Source organism: Simochromis diagramma, unplaced genomic scaffold (genome assembly GCF_900408965.1).
Source record: "Simochromis diagramma unplaced genomic scaffold, fSimDia1.1 OVJJ01000603.1, whole genome shotgun sequence".
NCBI lineage: Eukaryota > Metazoa > Chordata > Actinopteri > Cichliformes > Cichlidae > Simochromis > Simochromis diagramma.
Genome location: NW_024387414.1, coordinates 16,243,547 through 16,267,570, shown reverse-complemented (window position 1 = coordinate 16,267,570; position 24,024 = coordinate 16,243,547). Strand labels below are relative to the sequence as shown.

At 42.5% G+C, this 24,024-nt stretch overlaps 1 protein-coding gene across 1 annotated transcript in view; it reads right to left on the bottom strand.

Annotated features, from left to right (window-relative positions):
* Window positions 1-22,294, bottom strand: part of gse1 (Gse1 coiled-coil protein) — a 165,584-nt gene extending 143,290 nt beyond the window's left edge. Inside the window, exon 1 of the mRNA XM_040011515.1 lies at window positions 19,773-22,294. Within this exon, the coding sequence (XP_039867449.1) occupies window positions 19,773-20,741 (969 nt within the window). The 5' untranslated portion in view covers window positions 20,742-22,294. The remainder of the gene's footprint in view (window positions 1-19,772) is intronic.
* Between the last annotated feature and the right edge of the window lie 1,730 nt (window positions 22,295-24,024).

Genomic DNA, 24,024 nt, shown 5'->3' with positions numbered 1-24,024 from the left:
ACACCTTGTCCTTAAGACAAGATGTCTCCAGAAGCAGGAAGCCAAAACAGGTTATCTGGCCTGACCTCGGTCTCTTTGAACAGATCAAGCAACAATAGCAGACGCCGTTGGTCTTGATTTCTAGAATTGGCAACAATGTCCCGATTTACTCTTTAACTGGAATGTCTGTCTGCTGTGTGGCACTTCCTGACAGGAAGTACATACAGTACAGAGATAGGGAAAGACACACAGATGGAGAGACGGGGGGGATGTTAAAGTCCAATACAGGATAAAATAGCATCATTAAAATAACATTTTGATCTCTGGCTCCTTCAAATGTCAAAGCATCCTTGATAAGACACTGAACCTGAATTGGGAGGCGAGGACCTTGGACAGCAGCTCTGCCATCATCCATTGTGAAAAGGCTCTATTTAAATGTACACCATTTACAATGTAGGGTTCTTAATCTTACATTTATTCTATTTTTATTCCAAAATATAGCTTTTACTGTACAAATAAAACCCTCTATTGCTTGCAGAGAGTTTGCTTCTATTATAGACACATACAAGATGTGTTTACATTAAATTTGGTGTCATGGTCTTGCTTTTATTAGTACAATAGCCATGCACAGAAACAGGGACACTGAGTTAAGTGGAGACAGACTGACGAGTCATGATGGGCTCTTCCTCCTCTTTTCTTACTTGTACTCCCTTGCATGTGACCTTCTCTGTCTCTCACGCTGTATGTTTCTTCACTCCTTTCTCCTTTTCTCCTAACTCCAAACCTTATTTTTTTGCCATTTTTCTCCTTCTTGTGTTCTTAACCTTTTTATAACCTTTACCTCTACCCAAATCCCCGCAGTCTCACCCCTAATCATCTCCCTTCTCTCATTCTCACACACTTATCTCCCTATGTGAGTTATTACACTTCTTTTCCTCGTATCTGCCTCATCTACCATTTGCTATAGAAAGACATTTCCTCCTGGATGACAAACAGAACCGATATACAACATACAAGGGGATTAGTGTAGAGCAGTACATGATGTGAAGACCCTCAAAAGTCACCTCTGAACTTGTTAAGGTAAAAGATTTGTGGCAGAGAGGGAGTGAATGAGGAGGGAAAGGAGAAGGTCAGGGTTAAACAGAGAGACAGAGAAAGAGCGAGGGGAGGGGGAGGATAAAGGAAAAGAGCAGATCAAGGCATGAGAGCTTTGTGCTCCCTCTCTTGGCAAGACTCGGTGGTTGTGTTGCTCTGTGTGTAAGCGTTGTCTGTGTACAGCGAGTGTGCGGGCGCATACACACACATGCCTCTGCTCCTGGCAGACTCAGACTAGGCATTAAAATTATTGGTGCCGCCAGCGTGCTGCGGCCCCCGCTGAAAAGGAGGGAGGTGAGCAGGGAGGGCAGGAGGGAGGGAGGGATGGAGTCACCAAGTGCTAATCAGACCCATGTGTGTGTGGCCAGTGCTGCTCTGAACAGCTGTTCCCATGCTGAGGATCTGGCCACCACGCACACACAAACACACACGCACACATTTCCTATAAAGCCATACAGGTATAATTCATTTATAGTTAGTACATATACCACCAAGGCAAGTGTGAATGTTTATATCAAATATATAACAGGTTTTTGAAAATAATGATGGTTAAAGAATAGTGAGGAGGGACTGAGGCATAATGCACTTGTGTCTTTTATTCAAATTACTATTGTTCTAAACTGAACTTTTAACCTAACCACATCCCTTTTTTGTCTGCTTTTTACAAAGTTTTGGATTTTCTGAGAGAATACAGATACTACGTGTCAGGGGGGAAAAAGCAAAATAGAATATGAAAAGACAGTGAAAGGGCTATGGAAGTGGCATGTCCCCCCTCCCCTCCTCCACCTGGGGGACAACAGGAAGAGTCAAAGAGTAGAGAGAGGAAGTGCTGTTATTTATTCTATCAATGGAGAGAGGAAGAGACCCCCACTTAACAACCCTACAGCTGGCAGACACCAACGCAAAACACACACTCTCACGCACAATCTACAATAAAGAGGACCGTGATCCATCTTACTTTGCGTGTTTAGATTAGCCCTTGCAGCTTTAATAATTGGATCTTTAGTCTGCAACAGAGCTCTGTGAAGCAGATAAGCATGCTGCAGAAAGAGGATATCTTTGTGAGTGTAATGAGGCAGAGCTATCACATGCCCTGCAAAATTAGTGTATTTGTGGTGGGCAGGGAATGTCAGGAATCACCCAAGAAGGATGCAGGGTCCATACGGTCAACTCTCACTGCATACATTTGGCTTTCTCCTTTTCTCTCACTCTCATAAGTACTCAGGGCTATAGCTATAGATGGATGTGTGTATTTGTGGTGCGTGCACAGAGCAAAAGATGCAGCTGAGATAATGATAAAAGAATCCGGAGCCGGTGAAGTTCATTAACATCCAAAGGAAGAAAAATAAAGCCATTATCCAAAGTCACAGGCTGTCTGTGTGTGAGAGAGGTGAAAGAGTTAGTGGTCAATATGTGCCACTTTCTTACCTTGTAGTTTTTAGACATCGGGCTCACATCTGTGTGTTTCTGTCTGCCAATCCCAAGCAAGACAGAACTCCTCATTTCACAACAGTCTCTAGAAACTATGTAGCCAAACAGGGAACAGCACTCAGCTGATGACAGAGATTTCACAGGACATGAGTAATCTGAGTATTTAGACCAGCCAAGTATTTGTGTGCGTGCTAGAATGCAGGTGTGTAAACTAAGTGCAGATTCCCAGCGGTGACAATTCTGTTCTGCATTAAAAAACAGCACACACACACATAGATACATAAAAAGTGAGTTACAGTGGCACCAATAAAGACAATAAGATGTGAATCAGCAGACGGAGCTTTGCAAATGACTCATCAATAGCTTTGGTGTTACTTTGAAAGACAGAGTCAGTGTAAAAGTGGAGACAGGGACGTAATTGTTGTGGAGCCTGAGCAAAACCACACAAATATGCTGTATTATGCATAAAAGCAAAGCTTTCGCACACAAATGCCAGACAGATGAAAAAGGGAGCAAGATGTCCAGTGTAGCCAGATGATGGAGAGAGAGCGAGAGAGAGAGAGAGAGAGAGAGAGAACGAGTGGTGTTATGAGCGAGATGAGTAAATCCAGACTCCATCATCAAACAGATGTTAAATCACAGATGTGATTCTGTCACTGTAAACACACATTTTTTGCTCAAGGAAACTGATATCGCTCATGTTCATCTGTTTAAATGCTCTGCAATCTTATACAGTTCCTCAGCTGGTGCTCCCCACAAAAGAAAATTCAACAGGCTGAGATTCACCTCGGAGGAGAGAGAAGAAATAAGTGGTGGTGGTCGGGGTCCTGTGTTTAAAGGGTAAGGGTTGATGTTGTCGTAAAGACACACAAGATGAAAAGTAAAGGCACTATACCAACCAAGAGACACGTTTGACAGAGTTAAATAAGTGAAAGTGAATTTATATTAGAGTGAGTGTAGAGTGAACTAACAGGAGTGTGAGGGGAAAAATCACTGACTGTGACACTGATGTGTCAAGTCCACCTCTTCAGTTCCATCTGCAGCAGCTTAGAGTTACTTACAGGTGCAGTAATGATACATTACTGGTTTCATTTACAGGGCAGTGAGTAACACTCCACACACACCTTTAGTGTAACAATCAGCAACTCAGTCCTCACAATGAACACGACCCCCGCCCCCCAAAAAAGATTTCAAGTTTTCTACACAGGTGGGGGAGGACAGTGAAAAATAAATCGTTTTGCACAGTGTTGAAACATCAAGTGACTGGCCAGCTGGGATCAGGTTCCTGTACAGTAAAAGTTTCGGTGTCTTTGTAGCTCCCGACACCTTCTGTCCTGTAAGGAACTATGGATACAATAAAAAAAACCCTCACTCAAAACAGCCCGCAGCACCTGGACCCGGCACCATCCCCGCTTTAAAATAAGCAGCAAAGAGCTATTTAAACAGGGCCGGGTTACAGCCCCTCATAAAACAAATACACACAGGAATAATTGTATCAACACAGCAACCTGGCAGGGTAAGAAAAAAAAGTTTCTCTGTGGGGGGTACTAGGACGCTATCCTGAAGAGTAGTTAGGTGGTGTTGAGGGGTGGTGTGTGGAAACGGGTGGGATGGATGAGGAAAAAGGGGGGGAGGAAAAAAAACAGGTCCCACAGAGCTACCGTGCAGGCGCCAGCAAAGACAGCGAGGGTGGAAAGGAGGGGTGGAGAGAGGAAAGGAGGGGGAGAAAGACCCTGGTGAAACTCTCAACAGATGCGTGAAGCCCTTGTCAGCATTCCTGCTAGGTAACGCAAGGTCAGGAGCAAGCAGGAAGACAATATGAGGACTATTTGGGCTCCCTGAGCGCCAGATGTGTTTTAATAAGACGGCTGCCCTCCTAGCTAATAAGGTCAGCCTCTGGCTCCAGCCAGACGAGCAAACAAGTAGACTCTTGGCAGGAATTCAGCTCCAGCTTGGCACAGCCTCCCTCCCTGCTTCCTGCCTCGCTCTCTCACTCATTCACTCACTCTCTCTCACAAGCTCTGAGAGATGGATGGAAGCCGACTCTCTCTCTCTCTCTCTCTCTCGCTCTCTTTCTCTCCTTCTGTGCGGGTCTGCATGACTCATTCCGTTTCATACACCCGCCTTTTATTAGATACTTCCTTTTTTTCTCTGAGGGAAGAGGGAGAACTACTGCCTAAAACTGGAGCCTTTGAGAACATCTGTGCTTGAATCATGCACTGAACACACGCACACCCGCACACATAAGGCCGCATAAACACACACACTCAAACAAGTATAAACACACAATTTATACCAGTTCACCTACTGAGTCGTTCACACTGACTACCTTTTACAACCAAAAATGAAAAAAAAAAAGAAGCAATTCGCCTAATGCTGATACATAAGTAATGAGAAGCTAAAATTAGTTATAAAAATAAACAGTGGACCAATAAATCTGACTCCTCCAGAGGGGAAAATAAAGACGCGGCACCGGCGCCAGAAAAGATTGGCTTGCTCTGCACTGAAAGGGAGACAGAGGAGGTGAAGAATGAGGAGGTGGAGGAGGAAGATTTAGAGTTTAGAATGAAAATGAAGGAGGGAAAAAAACGAAGATATAAAGATCCAGAGCCAGAATGAGGAGTCCTGGCAGCTTGGGTGGAGGTGTAAGCAAGCTGCTGCCACTTCATGGAGCGCAAAAAGAAGCTCATTCTCAAAGTGAAGGGCAAAATATTCAACAAGTAAAGCAGTAGGAGAAAAAGCAACGGAGGGAACAAAGTGGAAACTTTCAAAAGTAACAACACAAACAAAGTGTTGAGTAATTTAACTTTGATTAAACACAAACTGAGAAATCTGAATGTAAGAAATGATTGCACATTCACTGCTCTATACGACAGCCTCCTGGCTCTCTATTATGCACTAAGGTCAAGTCGACATCATCTTGGCCTCACACAAAAATCACCCCATCAAAGGCAGACCCTCTCGTAATGGTGCCTGCAGTTTTCAAATATTTACCTCAAGGCTGAGCCACACAATGCCACACACAGGGAAAAATCTGCTCCTGCATACACATCGTACCCCCACTCTCACCTATATGTCCTAGTGACACACACCAGGTGGACACACGATAAGCTAGCAGATTAATGGAAATCGTGCAAAAAATGTTAACACATTTTTTTTACTGACAGAGTGATTGACTCTAAAAAAGCTGATCGTTTCAGTGTATTGTCATGCTGAGAGACACTTTTAATTCAAGACAGACTCTACAATAATACATACAGAGAAAAACCCAACAATCATATGTCCCCTATGAGCAAGCACTTTGGAGACAGTGGGAAGGAAAAAAAACTCCCTTTTAACAGGAAGAAACCTCTGTCAGAACCAGCACACGGAGGGGTGGCCATCGGCCATGACTGCTTGGGGTAAGAGAAGGAAGACAGGATAAGACTTTGATACGAGCAGTTTCACATTTAACCTATTCCTCGACATGAGCAACGACAAAGATACACTTGGTAATCTTCACAAAGAAATTATTGTAATTATAATTTGGTTGTGTCAAACAGCGCTGTAACAAATTAAGCGAAACATGAGAATTCACATTTTATGGCTCGTCTATTCTATTACCAATAAGTGAGGCTTCATAAAACAGGAAGCACCTCATAATGTAGTGAATAAATATGCAGCATATGCCAATTTGCAATCTTCTGCAGTTAAACAGAACTTGTATTGTTTTCACAAGGAAAAGATTAGCTTCATATCACGAGTCCTCCGCTGTGGTCATGTGTCCTGTTTGTCCATTTGTCTGTGTTTATTGGACACGAGGTTGAGGAGAAGACGACCATCCATCACTGGGTTAGAAAAGGTTTCTGTTCCAGGGGTTAGACCTTCCTGTGTTAAAGCCCGCAGACAGGGAACATTTGGCTAGGTGTAATTCGATATGACCTCGTCACAGTGAGTTTGAGGTTACAAGGTCAGCAGGCCTTATCATTCAGCAGCAGGCCCTGTTTCTGCTACACACAGATCCCCGCAAGTCACTGACTCAGACCCACACACATGTACAAACACATATGTCTGTGTTCCCACGGTTGCAGCAGGTCTAATGGTTGATGTATAGCAGCTTGTAAAGCGGGATTGTCAGTCGGCTTTAACAGCCTATCACAGAGATCCAACAGGACCACAGCCATGCATGTAGGCCCAGACCACTGACCGGCTCAGCAACACTCCATAAAAGCAGCTCTGAGTCCAGGCACACTTACTCAGCCAAGTACAGGAAAACAACAGAGAGAAAAAAATTGCTTTGATCTGTACTGACAGATACTGGAAAGCTCATACTATTTTTCATACACAATTGCAACCTTATCTAGCCCTACCCACACCTATGATAGTCTTTTTAAAACTGTACCTTTATCCCTGCATTTTCCTTTTTTTCCCCACAAACAGTTAAAGGTCATTGAAAACGTAGCTTTGGAAAAAGTTTTCCAACTACAAATGTTTGCAGTGTAAACATATAGACAGGGGAAGGTTTTATCTGTTATTTACTGCTTCTCATTGGCCAACTTGACTTTGGATTAAAGTTACATCTCTGCCTGTTTGTTTGATTCTTGCTCTTAACAGCATGCTTCAATTTTGTTTTGTGCTTGTGTGGAGGAAACAAATTTTGGAGAACAAAGAAGGGACAAAGGGAAAAAAATATGCTTGTGCACGTTTGAACTAGACCTCATACACAACTCTGGACGACTCTGACACCTGTGGAGCCGTGCATCGTGGGAGCTCATTCAAGGCCTGCACTGAGTCCAACACTGAGGACACATGTTTCACATTGAGCTAAAGTCAAACAGCATCTGATCACTGTTCAGCCAGCGTCAGTCTGTCTGAGGCTCTGGTCTGCAGAAATTGCTGTGCTTATTGCTCTCATCAGGCAGACCGACAGGTGGACAACAACTGGCTCACAGAGAAGCCCACCTGGTCTGGATCCAACAGAGTATGTTATATACACAAAATAGCGAGGACATGAATAATAAAATAAACTATCTTTAAAAGATGCAGAATCCACTTGAAAAACACTAGAGTTTTGCTTACATCAAACCACATTCATATATTTCATTTACGTGTCTGGAGGGGATCTATGAGTAATTCACTGTTCCTGTTTGTGCACCAAACCCCCAATGCCTGCCTCCTAGAGTGCATTGGATAAAAGCAATTCAATCAAGGTGCTTTATACTGTAAGGTAAAGACCCTACAATAATAAATCCATTAAAAAGAAAGAAATGTAAAAAGGATTTAGTGTCAGCATGTGCCAAGTTGTTAAATGCTGGCCTACATCAAACTGGCCTAATGAAATTTTAGAATAAAGACATAATAAATAAACTCTCCTTCAGTATATATCCAAGTTACAATGCTGATTTAAAAATATATGCCACACGAAGGCAATAAAAGGACACGAGCACAATTAAGGAATGAGTCTGATAAGAGGCACCTCTGTGTCAAGTGAGTATAATCTTGACAGATAAATATTCATTAGCAGGTTGCTAATCTACCTGACCTGTGACCTGCTGTGACCTCGCTCTCCTCTGAGGGTATCAAGGAGCACAGCTGTGGGAAGATACGGTGCATACAAACACTTTGATCTTTATTACTCGTCTCCTCCTTTTGTCCTTCCTGCTCGATGTGACCTGTTCATATTTGAGTGGGTTTTAAAATCAAATGCCTGCAGTAGCACACAAAAATGTTTTGTGTTGGCTGTAGTAGCACTTGAGGGCACCAATATGTCATTTTAAGTTATAGATAACATCAGTGAGTCAGTTTGTGTGTTATAACAATTTGGTATGCTAATCAACTGGAAAGCACTTTGGTGAAAAATGACTTGAAAACGAGCCCCCACTGTAGCGAGAACTACCACACAAGTGGTTTTAACTCCTTTGGCAGGTGTTTATATGGGTCTCTCTGTGGAGGGATATTGTCAACATGCAGGATACAGTTGCAAAGTGTTAGCAAAGATGCATGTACTCTGAGAACTCATTGCTGCTACGGCTGGCGTCCCCTTGCAAGTCTGTATTTTAAGCATCATTTGATTTTAAAATAATGATCTAAAAGCATATTAAATTGATTCCCCTGTTCACAGCTGCATGTTTATTTGTTGTAATCTGAAGAGACATAGATTAAAGAGTCGCAAATGAGCTGAAAGACATGTTTTATAACCATTAAAGCCAGAAACATCGAATAACTGCCAGAAAATTCTGTTTGTTGATCACTCTGACAATTCTTTATAAATAATGAATTAAATATATTCAATATATTTGCTTAAAGTGTATTGTGCAGATTATCTAGGGGGGGAGGGGGGCTCACACTGATGATGTAGAAATCTCAAAAACTCAAATAGGACACATTAGATATTAAGGGTTTAATAGCTGGGTGGTGTTATCATTATTACTATTATTATTTATTTATTTATTTTACATATTGTTCAGGTAAAATAAAACAGTTGCAAATATTTCTCTGCTCTTTTACAGAGTAAGACTAGCAGCTCTCCTGGCATTTGGACATATTAATTATCGCCTTTTCTTAGCAGAGGACTTCGTACTTCTCTATAATTTGTACCAATTATGAAACCCATAATACAAGACAACACACAACTGTTCTGCATGTAGAATAACACCACCAGGAATGCAAACATATGATTGTTATCCTTAACAAACTCTGCAGGCTTACACGGCACAGATAGCATTCAGCTGTGTCTCTGACCTGAAGGCACAACAGGCAGCGAGAATGACTTATGTTTAGAGGAAATAAAGTTCTGAGCCAAATCTCAACAACCCCGACAGCTTCACACAATTAGTCATACATACATATACACATTACTCATACTTATGCACTCACAAGGCTCACCCTCCCTCCACAGTTTGTGTGTATGCATGACTTCAATAGCCACCTTCTTCATACTCTCGCTGAACTGGAGAAGGTTACAGGTTACAGACCATATGAGAATGCAACAAAAAGAACAGAAACAATTCAGTTCAACAGATGTGTATATATAATCAAAGAAACACAATTAATTATATGGTCCACAAAAGCAAAGTAAAAAGAAATTAACATCCTAAAAAGGAAAATAAATGGATAGAATAAAAATATGTCTTTTTCTGTGAAAATGTAAAACAAAATATTTATTTTTAAGACAGAAAAAAGTATAGAATAATGCTGATGAAAAAAAAAAAAAAAGCATTTAGCAGATGTCACAAATCTACAGAAATCCTGACAGTGTGACAAACTTTGTAATGGTCTAGAGCAGTGGTCCCCAACCCCCGGGCCATGGACCTGTTCCGGTCCGTGAGTCATTTGGTACCGGGCGCGAGAGTTGAGGCTCAGGTGTGAAATTTATGGTTTTCAGGGTTTTTATCGTTATTTTTTATCGTTTTTTACGTTGTTTCCCTGGGTATTTCCAAGTGTGTTATGAATAAATCATATTATTTTGGTAGTGGTTTTATTTTGTTGTATTTATCCGCGACATCTTAAAGGCCGGTCCGTGAAAATATTGTCGGACATAAAATGGTTGGGGACAGCTGGTCAAGAGTTAATCTTTAAGATCCACAAATAAGTAAATGTAGAGATATAATAGATATTATATAATTGTGATTTTTATGCCCTACTAAAAAACCAAGACACTATACATATAGTATGTACAAACATAAGCAAAACAACATACATGCAAATTAACCTAACTGAAGTTCACTAAATAGGTCACTTGGTAAAATGGTAAGTAGGAGGTCAATTAACTTCTTTTTTTTTTTAGAAATGTAGTCAACATTTCTTACTGCATGAAAACATGTAAAGCTGGCTTCCATACATGGACCCGGACTCAACTTTGTGGTTGATCGAGTGAAAAAAAACAACCACAAAGCCATTCAGCACATAAGTGCTGATTTCAAGTTAAAAACGTTCATACATTTTGCAGCTTTGCACACTAACTCAGTCTAAAAAAATGCTCAAAAAATGTGTGTCTCTTTGCCTGACTAATGTCTGCTGCCTGATTTAACTATAATGTCCTTAGACCTTTGTCACTAAACTGTGTCTAAAAGAGAAGTATGATTGACAGAGGAAAGTAAAGGACCAGAGACAGATAAAGTAGAAAAAGTGATGCTGATGTGTGGACAGTGAGGTCATCAGTTATCACCTTGGTGACCTGAAGTGATGCGAGAGAACTTGTCATCACCTTTGCAAGCAGACACGAAGCACTTGAACGAGAGAGACAGAAGAAAAGCCCATGTGTGGAAATCTTAAAATGAAAAAAAAAGTCCAACTGGACCTCATAAATCATCTACACATGGTATAGTGTGTAGCTCTGCGTATGCGCCTCTGTTGGTGTTTATGCTCCAGAGATCCTCCATCTCTCTTCTACATGCAAAGTTTCAGTCATATGGTTGTGTTCAGAAGATCACCACCAGAATGGACACCTCTTCAGTTTGAATGCCCCCTCCTGAGGTGTGAGCTCATGTCTCCACCAGGGATGTTGCCAAAAGAGCACAGAAGCACACACAACATAGAGCCTGTGCGTGTGCATGTGTGTGTGTGTGTGTGTAAATGTGCATATGTATGTAAGCATGTGTGTAAAACAGATGGGAGGAAAGAGAGAAATTAGAGAGGGGTAAAAGAAGAGTAGCGACAGAAAGTCTGCAAGAGCATGTGTGTTTCTGTATGTGTGTGTGTTGGACTGAGGGGGCTGTGAGGGGTAAGAGGCGGCGGGAGGGGGAGGGGGGGTAGAAAAGGGAGAGGGGGAGTGGTGTGGTTAGGCATCCAGAGTCAGTGAACATTTTTCTGGCAAGCTTTCTCTATGCTCCTGGCTGCTTGCCCGGCTCTGAAGCAAACTTAAACAAACTCCTGTTGCAGCCATCTGCTGGGCCCGCGGGATAAATCACAGCACTGCTCCGCTCTGTACTGCTCAGCCGCACCACTATCAGGTTACTGTGTTAGCGGCCTCACACACACACACACGCGTGCGCGCACACAGGCACACACTCACCGACTGTTAGGCATGCAGGAACACATTACAGTTCTCCCTCTCATACACACATACACACACGGAGACACACTGAGTAACGCGTCAGCCTGGAGCCAGGGCCTGCCATGGGGCTCACACCACCAGGAGAAGCCAGCAACATGTGGCCCTGCTAATACCACAGGGAGAGATGAAGAGGAGGACGGAGGTGGGGAGAAAAACAAAGAGTGTGTGTGTGTGGGGGGGGGGGGAAGTAGATGAATGAGGTGAAGGGGATGAGGGAGAGAAGGAGAAAGATGGACAGAGGACACAGCTGGAAGAACAAGAATAAGGAAAAAGAAAGGGGAAAAAAGACAACCTTTGACACTCAAGTCAAGCCAAGTGCAATTTTATAGCCCCCTGTAGAAGCGGGGAACATGAATACATCTAGTACCCCTCTGTCTCTGTGAGCTTTCATAACAAGTTAAGCCTTTTTATAAAAGGCTATCTGAGGATGATGGTTTCCACATCATACTCGTCACAACGCTTATGGTAAAGGTTTCTCTAACGTTATACTTGCCATCTTTTCCAATAGTTTGTGTTATGGCTCCTCTTAAGAAATATTCTGACTCAATAGCATTGTCAATAAATCCTGACATGAGACTGTAATGATGGAGCTACACATGAAGAGGTTTTCAGATCATTTGACAGCTCAAATCTTCTTTGGTGGCTTACCACTCTGGCTCCTTCGCTGTGGCCTTGAAAGTAAGCTCTGCACATCAACCATGACTAGCACATCGCTCCACATCGCACACAACTCTTGACCATGTGGGATATGCCACTGACCGAGCTGGCAGGTTGCATGTTAGGATAATACTAGCCTCGCAGCCTTGGATTAGGTTAGATATGCTTTCAGTAAGTCATAGACATGACCAGCAGTGGTAAACTGCCACGTGAAACCTATATTAATAACATGTCAACAGTGCAAATGGCATGCTTGAAAGAGATAGCGGGCAAAAAGTAACAAATAAATAATGACAGGCCTTCTGGAAGTGTCTGTGGTATCTATCTGTCAGACAGATGCAGAAACTGTATCAGTTTATTTCTGACTCATAGCCTGGTCACGTCAGTGTGGGGAAAATTCACCCATGGAAACTATTCACAAAGTCTTCTGACTATGCCTGTGTGTTTGCATGTGCCTGTGTGTTTGTGTTTCTGTGACTGTCCACTTAACGGTATGTTAAGTAAAGGTAGGTGGAAGTTTATATCACCTTCACTTGTTTGCATGATGCTCTGGATAACTAAAGGTAACTCAACCTCAATCCAAACTAAAGGTCAAATGTAGCCACTGACCTAAGTAAGTTTTTTTAAACAGGCGCTGCCTAAAATTGCAGCAGTACCACAATTGTGCGATCACTTCAACATTACTACTTTGATGTACAGTGTAGAGATCAGATAATACTAAATGTGGCAAGGCTAGTCTGTATAGTCTGGATTCTTCCAGACACGCAAAAGTCTCTGGCTTCATTGGAGGCTCAGTCCAAAGCTCCCTCTCCGTCTCCTTCTTCCCAGCTGTCCTGAAGCTGGCAGGACAAACTGAGTATGTGTGAGACCAGGTGGCTGAGCGGCATGTGTGGGGGTGCTGGTGAAGGAGGTCACGGCCAGCACTTGGGGATGCTTGCAGGAGGAGGGAGTAATCTAAGAAGGGAATGTCATCCTCAGCCAAAATACGCTCCCAGAAGATCACCAGTAATGTTAATCTTTATCTCTTCATTGGTCGGCTGACAGAAAGAGGTGAAGCGATCTGGCAATTGGTTGGTCAGAGCCGGGAGTCAGAGCCCCTGTTTGCTGAGCGGAGGGGAAGAGGGTGTGTAGTATATTTAGTCCACTCTTTAGTCTCCAGCTGACATCTTCAGTTGTCCTGACAGCAGGGTAAGGTTGAATCTTCTCTCTCTCTCTTCACCCCATTAAAAATATCAGCAGGGCAGCAGGGCAAGAGCAAAGTGGGAAATGAAGGGGAAGAGCCAAAGAATGAAAAATCACATTTAGGCAGATCTTCACCAACACTTGGGAGGTCTAAAAGACCAAGACTAATGACTAGCACTTAATAGCAATGAATAATATCCAGTCAACTGAGAGTGCAAGTTACATGTTGAATGTCTGGCAAGGAAATAGGTCTGCTATTAGCTACTGTGCTGTCACACACACACATGCACACACAGTCCAGTTGCATCCAGGTGCAAAACCACACACACACACACACACACACACACACACACACACACACACACACTTGCACAGCTGTGGCACAATCCAGCTGCCTTTGCCAACACGAGAGCGAACACCTGCCATTGCTCCCAACCACCTGGTAGACACACGTGTGCGCAAAGACACACATTCACACATGCTTGCAGCTGTTCAGTATGTAAATGATCAGAAACATTACTCTTTGTGTATATGTAAGTGTTAGTCTGTGATTGTGGGTGAATGTATGCCATGGTTAGAGTGCAGCTGGTAGAGAGGGTTGAGCTATAGTTGCATTGCACTGTCCTCTATAATTACCACAGTCAAACCAGGTTTACTACTGTATCGTGCCCATATCTAAGTCTGGCACAGGGCGACTGCCTTTATAGCCTAACCACTCTTAAACATTGCAACGCCATGCAAGCAACACAGAAGAATTTACAAAAAAGGCCCATGTGAAGTGGAGGAGCAATATATGACAAACAGATTTACCGTATTTACACATTTGAACAAGCCTTAAAATGTCATACAAAAAACAAAAAAAAACAAACAGCTTTATTAGGTTGGAAAAAAAAAATGAAATACAGGTGCCAAAATTCGACAAAAAAATGGTTTAAATGGGTTAAACAGAAACAATCCCAATTATTTAATCACGTGTTCTCACACAACTTTTATACAAAGGTAACAGTCGCATCACTTGAGGCAATTTATTCCTCTGGAGTTTCAAAAGATTTATGGAACGCTTTGTACTTCCAATGATTTATAAACAGATTCTGGTGAGTGAAATCAGCAGCTTTCCCCCTTAAGCTGATCTAAAACATATTTAAGGCTTTAACAGAGACATCTTTAGGGGAGCACGTTTTGTCGATTGATATTTGTATATAACAAATGAGAAAAACATTAACACTAATACAACTTTAAATACATCTGTGCATGGAATTTAATGATCATGTCGTACACTCCACAGACTCAATAGGGCAAAGTGATCAAGATACGCTGAACAATGAAGCAGAAGCAAAATTCCCACATACCTGATCACAGCTGAGAAAAGCACACAAGCTTATGTTGACACTGTACATCCACTTTGGTGACTTAATTTCCAACGTCCTATTGTCTAGTCCACTTTATTCCTGCATTAGTTTTGATAAGTACAACTGATAATTCATTTTTAAACCAATCCCATTTGGTACACAGATGGGGCTACCAGCTTATACTTTCATGTATATGATCAACAGGAATGACAAAGTAGCTCCACATCCTCTAATCTTTACTGTTGATCTTGCTAAAGGTTCCCAGTTGCATTGTAACTCACACAATCTTAACTGATTACCAGTATTTTGAGGCTCTGCAGCAGCACTGCTTTCTTTCCATCTCTTTGCGTTTCCTAAACTCAAATCAAACTGCATAAAAACAACTTTACTCATGTGAAAAACCTTCCTCTCTGAGAGCAATGTCAACATGAAACAGTGAAAAAAATAATTTACATTCAATTTTCTCCATAACTATAATCGAAGTCTAAATGACTATAATCAGGGCTTGTTAAAGTAAGCACAACATTAGGCTAACAAGTGACAGAATATATTTAAAGGTGCATAAAAAATAGAAAGGCTTTCCGAAATGGATTGCTCACAAAATTGGTCTACAACTCATCTAGACTGTGATTTGGATGAAGCTCAGACAACATTTATACATAGTAGTCCATGCAGAAATCCTTGCAATTCCAAAAGGTCCAAAAACATTTGCTCTTAGAGGTGTATAGGTTTGTGATTTCGAGGATGAGACATAAAAGGTAAGACATGAAACACTGGAATACCTCAATCTCATCTACTCCATGTATGATCTGATCAGTCCAGTCAGATATGGGCAAGAATGCAGCACTGGGTAAAGGCTAGTGGGAAGAGACTGAGTAAAGCTTTGAAAGCTAAATCAAAATCCACCTCCAGCAGCTTTGAAATTAAGCCTCTCAAATCCCAGAGGATCCCAGGAGAAACGCAAGGCTGCCCGTCAAACTGCACTGCTAGCGGAGGACAGAACCACAGCTGCAGAAACTTTACACAATCCACGCAACATGACTGGTTTTGAACAAACACATGCACACTCAAAGACACTTTGTTCCACACAGGCAAGGACTGTGTAAAACACTCTGCGGTTGGCGTGCTGTAATATTTCCTTTCATGAAGATATTTTAAGAATCCCATTTTTCCGATTTTCTTCTGGCTGCAATTTAAATCCAATTAACCCGCTCACCTTCTCTCAGCCTCCAATTCTTCTTTTTTCAAATACTTCCAATAATTCATTCACAGTTAACATCAAATCTAAATTTAATGTTGGAGTCACTTCTTTCATTAAGCTATAAATCTTCCCTGGTGAAACTGTCAAGATGCTGATGTGTTTTTACCGTGACAGTGAGAATGTAATATTCATCTTTTTTAAGCCAATACTTCCTGTAAGCACACAGTAAACTACAGACACACCTTAAATAACACACTACTGCGTACACACAAAGCAATTGAGTGATTTGAGATGTAGAAATCTGTCTCTGCCCTCGGAGCGGATCACCAATAACAATCCACCCGAAACAGCCTCCAGCATACCGCCACTCAAATATAAACGTCATGTGGATACCCCGACAGACAGATCGATCATGCAGATTTTATCAGTGTGTCTAGCTAGCTATTATTTTATTTGCTGTGTCGATCCTTTATGTCATTGTACAAACACTAGACACACCAATAGTTGCAAGGAGACAGTGGGTTTAGCTAAAAGCCTCACATTTTGAAAGCTACACCATCTGTGGGCGGACACCCTGTTCTTCTTCTTCTTCTTGAAGATGAAGATGGTACTTTATGACTTCATGGCTGCATGTTTGCAGTTGTTGCCAAGCAGACTGATCAAATGTGCAGTTATTGTGCGATTTGGAAAGGAAAACTACTGTCACCGTCTACTTGATTCATTTTGTAGATTCACACTATACATTTGAGTAATTAAATACATGTAAGATAAACAAACGTAAAGAAAACTGAAGGTGTAATTTAATGCATCATTTGGACATCAATATGACTATAAGAAAGAGAACTGCACTTAACTGATCAATCAAACAACTACTTAAACTACTTAAAAACACACACATTTGTATGTACAGCCACTGATTCACAACAGCAGTCATCTCACAAACCGTCAGGTAAACGATTACTCGTCCTTTAACCTGCCTTCTATGTCTTGAAGTGCAAAATTCTGCTCTCTATGGAAACAGAGAGCTTACAGGTACATTTAAAATTGTGCTGTATGGCTTCAATCACAAAAACTTGTGTATGTAGAAAAAGAGAAGCATTTTTAATAAAAAACAAAATGCACCTTGTTGATTTTTAGCATGCATTAGTAAATATACTGTCTTGCTGTTGTGCGGTCTTATAAAGTGTTTTGCTTCTGCTTTTCAGTCTAGTCTATGCGGTGCACATAATAAGAGCACACTGCAACACAGCACACTTTAACAGCACTACAAACTAACTTATTCAAAATTGACCAGAGCTGAAAAAACACTCATCTGAAACAGTGTAATCAGAAAATAAACATTATGGCTTTCTTCTTTTCCCCCTAATAAACAGTGTAAAAAAATAGTTGTGGAGTAACACTGGGGAAAACGCAGTTTGAAAAATCTGTTTGCGATAGAGGGTTATATACTTTCAATCTGTTTAAGATTTATATTTTGAAAAAGAAAAAGTGTTTGTCCAGGCATTTCCCAAACCACTGAATAAAACTGTAAACCGTTTGCGAAATGCAACTCAGCAGACATCTGTCTCACTGAGTGCGAGTGGAAGATCTGCTGACCAGCTGCCCCTCCCCAGTCGCAGGCTGGAAGTCTATACTTATGCACCTGTCAAAGGTTAACATGTTGGACCTGTCAAAGGTCGTGTCCAACATACTAATTAAACACACAGTAGCACAACACAGAGCATGATAGCGACCCATTACTTATGTTTGTCAGTATATCTGCATATAACATTCTGGCTCTTATTTCATGTGTTAATCTGTATCTCGCAAAACAAGCAAATATATATTTCAACAATCTGACACTTCATATTGCAGTTATAAGTATGAGTATAAGTATAGAATAGAACAGAATAGAATAGAATAGAATAGTGTTTATATTTATACAGCCCCTTTTACCAAACACACTGCACTAAGGGGAACCAGATGGGCACTCCCTCCTGACAGCCGAAATCCCTGTGATGACAGATCCTCTCAAGCATACAGCATGACACTAGAGGACAAAGCACCTGTTCCCCCTGCGGCTCTCTTGCACAGCCCCTTGCCCACAGAAACACTGGCACTTTCTCAGCCATGAGGTCATTGCCTCACACAGGCCAAAACCGGCTGTGCCACCTGCAAACATCCCAATCCAGAATGATCACCCAAACCTCTGCTCATGCTGCCACTGTTCTCATGTAACCAACCTTATGATCCACTAGCCTTAGTGGAGAGAAAACCCTGCCCCATAATTACACTATATCACACTATATATATCTGGAGTATCCCCTCTCATGTGACTGTTATGAGCTCATCTAGCTCACATGTGAATGCTTAGACAAAGAATAAAGATTTAACTTTGGATTTAGCAAAAGGCAGTATGGACTCTGCAGCACAACTTTATCACTCACAATTCGAGTGCCTACCAATATGACCCAAGTCCATCTTTTTTCCCCTCAATTAAACAACTAAGCTGTTAATAACACATTTCTATAGACACACGTCTGAACTCCAGATGTTTAACTAACCATGGCGGGATTTTCCAAGCATCATCTGAGTTACTAATGACACATCTTTCTTTACAGCATATGACTCAAAATTTCGTTATGCATTTGCATGTTAGTTCAGAATAATGAAGTGCATTAGATTGTTGATTGTTTTCTTTTTTTTGTGACACCGATGCTAACTGTCACCTAGCACTTCTTTACAGAGAAGAGGGCGATATTAGATAGACAGCTCCAATCCGCAACCTGATGTGAGGTTGCGGAGTGTGAATAGCATCCACAGATGTTCTTCACATGTCCTGTGTGGTCAGTGTGTCAGTGCTTGTTTGCGAGACAGATCTGTTCATAGAGCCAGCTGGCTGTCTCCTCAGCTCTTCATTAACACGTCACTATCCTTGATTGACCCACACTGGTCCCCTATACAACCACACGGTCAGAAAATTTGCTGTTGATCATCTGGTAAAATTAAATTTTGCTATCATTTTGTGGACCACTTATGCTAAGAGTTCATTGCATCGAAATTACTTCTTATGATACAAGGTCATTTATCATAAAACCAGCAGATTAATGCACAGTAGCTTTACACAGAAAACGCTGCCAGATCGCCCTAATATGGGAAGAATCTGGGTAAAAATGTCACAACGCATGAATGAATGCAGGTCTGGGAAAGTACCAGCTTGGTTTGTACAGAGCGCTTTGAGTGCTTAGGTAGAATAGACGCACGCTATATAAGAACCAGTCCATTTACCATTTACTTTGCTACCTACTTTAGCAAAGATCATTGCCAATATCTGTGTATACGTTTACTGTAAATATGAATAGGTAGAGCAATTAAACAAATCAATTTAAAAAGAGAAAGACGTTAATGCACAATTTCTTTACCTCACTCTATTTATTTTTTAGTATCAAAATTGAATAAAAGTAAAACTGAACTTTAATTGTACAAATTCCTGTTGGTGACAGACTGGTAATCCAATTCTAAAGCTGGTGAAGGAAATTAAGTATATACATAAAGTACCACAAACCTGATTAGAAGTGCTGGCTTCAAGGACTTTCAGTGATATTAATTTATTTAACATAAATATTTCCCTGCAGTTCTTTATCACCCCTTTTAATTTGACTCAGAGGTTGCATTAGGACAAACACAGTTTGCACTGACAGCTCAAATCCCAGCATACTCAAGTCGATCCAAATCCCAGCATACTCAAGTCGATCCAAATCCCAGCATACTGGGTTTTGGAATGAACAGAGCAGAATTTAAAACAGTAGGAAAAAAAAAGAATATGACTGTGCCATCTCTCAAACAGCTTTTTTCTCCTTCTTACCTTATGTCTAGACTGTGGCGGCGTTGATTCTTGTTCTTTCCTCTCCCCATCTGAGGCTCCGGGCTCCAGCCTAGCCCTGTCCTGCTGCATGTTCTGTCCCACCTGCACCATTGCCTTACATTCCTTACATGAGCCAATCACCAACCTCCTGCCATCATCCACAAGGAGCATGCGTGTGCTGCGAGGTGCATATAAGAACACAGGTAGTCTGGCCACAGTAACAGCGCACAGCCTACCTTGCCTGCGCTGCTCCTGCCTGCAGAAGAAGCACACAAAAACCTCACAGCTGTACTGGCGTGCCCAGGGTGAACTGGGTGGTTGGGGGTTGGCACTGGATGAGCTAGAGGTAGAAGGGGTGGGCTGACCTAGACCTTTGCTCTCGTGCTGGGCCCACTGAGCATGCAGGTCATGGTAGCAAAGCTTACAGGCTGACACCAGACCTGTGGCATCAACTGGCTTGGCATGGGGTGCAGGAGGATGGACGGTGAGAAATGGAAAGAAAGGCTCCCTCTCACCACAGCGACCAGGCGGGTTAACATGTAGCTGGTACTCTCCTCCTGCACACAGCTCAGCTCCACACAGGTAGCACACTGACATGGAGGTGCTGGGATGTGAAGCCACCCCTGTTTGAGGGTGGGTTGATCCAGAGACATCGATAGACATGGCAGCATGGTACCTGACAAGGAATGAGCTGACAGAGGTGATGAGGTCTTCACTGAGGCTAAGTCGATACGCACTCCAGATCTCCTCCAGGATAAAATGGCACTGAGGACAGCAGTGCACACGGCCGTTCCTCACTCCCTGTGCATTAGGGGGGCAAGGCAACATATTAATGAAAGGAAAGTACATCACACCACGGGATTTGCCAACCCCTGCCTGTGCATATGCTACTCTCATGTCTCCTCCACACTCCTGTCCACAAAGGAAGCAGGCCTCGTGGGAAGCCTTAGGTTCAGGTATGCATTCCATGGACCCTGAGGATTTTCCCTCCTGCTGATGAAACTGGGAAGAATGAAGTCCAGTTGTGGTCTGGTTGAGGGGGACTACATACAAACGCTGAAGGACAGGCACATCAGCCAGCTGAAAGCTCTGCCACTGCTGCAAGAGAGAGGTGTGACAGCTGCCACAGACAAAGGTTATACCTGCTGGACTAATAGGTATTGCATTATGGGGTGGGGAGTGAAGCCACAAGAAGGGAAAGAAGGGCTCACCCTGTGCCCTCTCTTGTTTCTGAACACTGACTTTAAAACGTCCATCATGTCTGAGCCCAGCGCCACAGATGTAGCACACACACTCTTCTGGACTGGAGTTTGCAGTGTGGTGTGGCTGATCTGCAACAGGTCTACGTTGTGTTGTGCGGTCTGTACGATTTGCGGTACATACGATTCCCTGTCGTCATCGCTTGTAATGTTAATTTCATCTTCAGAGTTGTCAGAGTTATTCTCCCTGGGAGGAGCCGTGTTACGTTTAGAGATGACAGCAGCGGTGCCAGCAGAAGACGCAGAAGTGCTGGAGTTCTCCTCGCCTTTTCCCTGGTACAGCAGCGATGGATGCTTGGAAGGAGCACAGCTGCTGTCGGCTACACGCTGGATCTGATGCGACTCCACATGTCTGACATTCTCCTCCTCCAGCCACCGCCTGTTGCGCATAATGACCCCGTTGTCTTGCACAGGTGTGTCAGAGAGCGAGCTGTCATAGCATCGCCGGGGGAATCTCTCCTGGGACTTTGCCAAAGATTCTGGTGATTGACAGATATTGTTCATAATTTTAGCACTGCGCCTCGCCGTCAGAGCACTCTCCGCTTTTGGCGATCCCTGCGCCCTATAAACACCCACCGGGTAACGCACTGCCCGCTGTGTATCTGGGCTGTTTTTAATACCGATACCATTGTTCTTCCTGCTGCTGTCTCTGGGCGATTTTCCAGATGCTCTCACAAACTTGTCTTTGCCCACACCGACTCTGTAGGCAAAATCCATCTCCTGATCTGAAATGTTCTCGTTTTCTGAAAAAGAAGAGAAATCAGACTCTGCGCCCCCGTCGTAGTTTTGGCTACTGACACTGATCCTCCTCTCCAAATCATAGGAGATGTTCCACTCCTGTGGGACCCGACGAGAGTCGCACTGGTACGGACGTTTCAGCCAGTACATGCGCTTCTCAATGGGTGTCCTGCTCCGCTCGAAAGAGTTCCACTGCTCCGTTAGAAAGCAGTGACATACAGCGCACACCAGTACATGACCATCTGGGCTCACTTCACACGCACCCGGGGCTGGCTCCTGATTTTGGAGAAACGGGAAAAAGGGGATCCTCTCTTTTTGATATGCCACTTGTAACCTTAATTCCTTCCCCGGTGTAACTCCGCTTCCACATATAAAACAGTGAACAAGTCCCCCCAATCCATTCCGATCAGTCCTGGAAATGTTACCGGGCAATGTGCTGTCTTCACCGGGCATAGCTGCAGCCATGAGTCGGTGTTTCCGAGATAAGGGTGCCAATTCCTGGTCACGGGGGGAGTTCATTGTTTCACAACATGTAAGGCTAGGCTACATGGCATAATGTCAACAACACACTCATATTCGTGATGCACACTTGTGCCCAAGTCAGAGAAACCATGCAGTCAATTTCTGTTCAAGTTACTCACTGAGTGATAAGATAGATGATAGTCCATTGAAACGACAGCGTGCGGCAACCGCAGAAAACCGTTAACTGTTATTTTTCAAGCAAAACATCCATAAAACATCCCAGTAGTCCTTGTTATCTGAAGACTGTAGTCCACATTATTGCACTCGGCATCCGTGGGTATGACAGAAGAACAACTTGGAATCACTGTCCGCCTCTCCTGCAAACTTTCCTGCCTGCGCCATGTAACTTTGGCTGCTAACTCGCTCACACTGTACACAGCGCCATCCTCAATTCATGGGACCCGCTTCGACACCCCAAAGGAAACCTCCACCCCCTGTCAGCCCCAGTAATAATTTTACAGAGAGCACACATTCCTTCAGTAGCTGCCGATGCATCAAAGTACTGACCATGCACAGGATGTCCACAGTTTACAGGGGGCGTGCATCAGCCCGACGATCAGGCTCCTTCGTGGATCACCTGTGAGCAAAACCTCAAAAACCCATTAGGGAAACGGTGTAGGATAAACTTTCCATGAACACTTTTTTCCATGCACAAAGGTGAATTTTTTTTTTTCAAAAGCAGACTTTTGTTAATTTAATTACGCATAGATATTTATGGATTTTTAAAAAAATATATATTTTAATGTATTCGAATTAATAGATTAAGATAATGTATAAAACTGATTTTCCAGAAACGTGGTCTGTTTACATATACCAACAAATTAGTGGATATTAATTCCCAGTAAGTTTTTTAGTGTTATTTAGAATTTAGACTACATTATTTGGTGATTTTTAATGTTTGTTTACTGGGTGAAATGAAACGTAGGAGAGTTATACAGTTATTCTTTTATGACAAGTATGCAAGCACTTTTGCTTTCATATCAAAATAATTCTGAACTCCTAGACAACAATTAATAATAATAATAATAACAATAATAATAATAACAATAATAATAGTAGTAGTAGAAGCAGCAGTACTAATGACACTTTATTAATATAGCACCTTTACAAAACGAGTTTAAAGAATGCTTTGACAGAAGTGGGAAGGCAGAATATTCAAAGGGTAGATTCACACAGAAAGCAGATATAAAAGTCAACACACACACAGAAAGATCAGTCCCCTAAAAGAGGTGATAAAGAGGGCTGTGAACCAAAATTGACCTCCCTCTAACATACGCCCACTCTTCCCTTTGCTGACCTTTAGCATTTTACACAACAAGACTGGGCAGCAGGACAAGTCCAGCAATAAGACCACAACAGTAAGCAAAAACAATTATGACTGTCTGTCCCATTGTGTGCTGCCCATGGGCTCATCTGCTGTTCAGTGATCCACTGATGTCAGAGAGTCAGAGGCTACCACTTTCTACTTCTGCACTTCTCCATTATCTCCTCCACTATCATGTCATTATCGCTACTGTGCCACCTGAAGAAAACTGTATCCTCCTCAAGAAATCTCAGAAAATGTGATTGATCATGCACACAGAGATGAGCACAGTTTAAGAATGAAGTAAACCAAAGAAGGTGCTCTGATCTATTGCTGTTTTGCATTTAAATTGCATACTCTAGTTGCTCTTTTCTGGCTTAAAGTTATTCCTAACACATACTCAAACACTAGTGGCTTGTAGTCAACATAG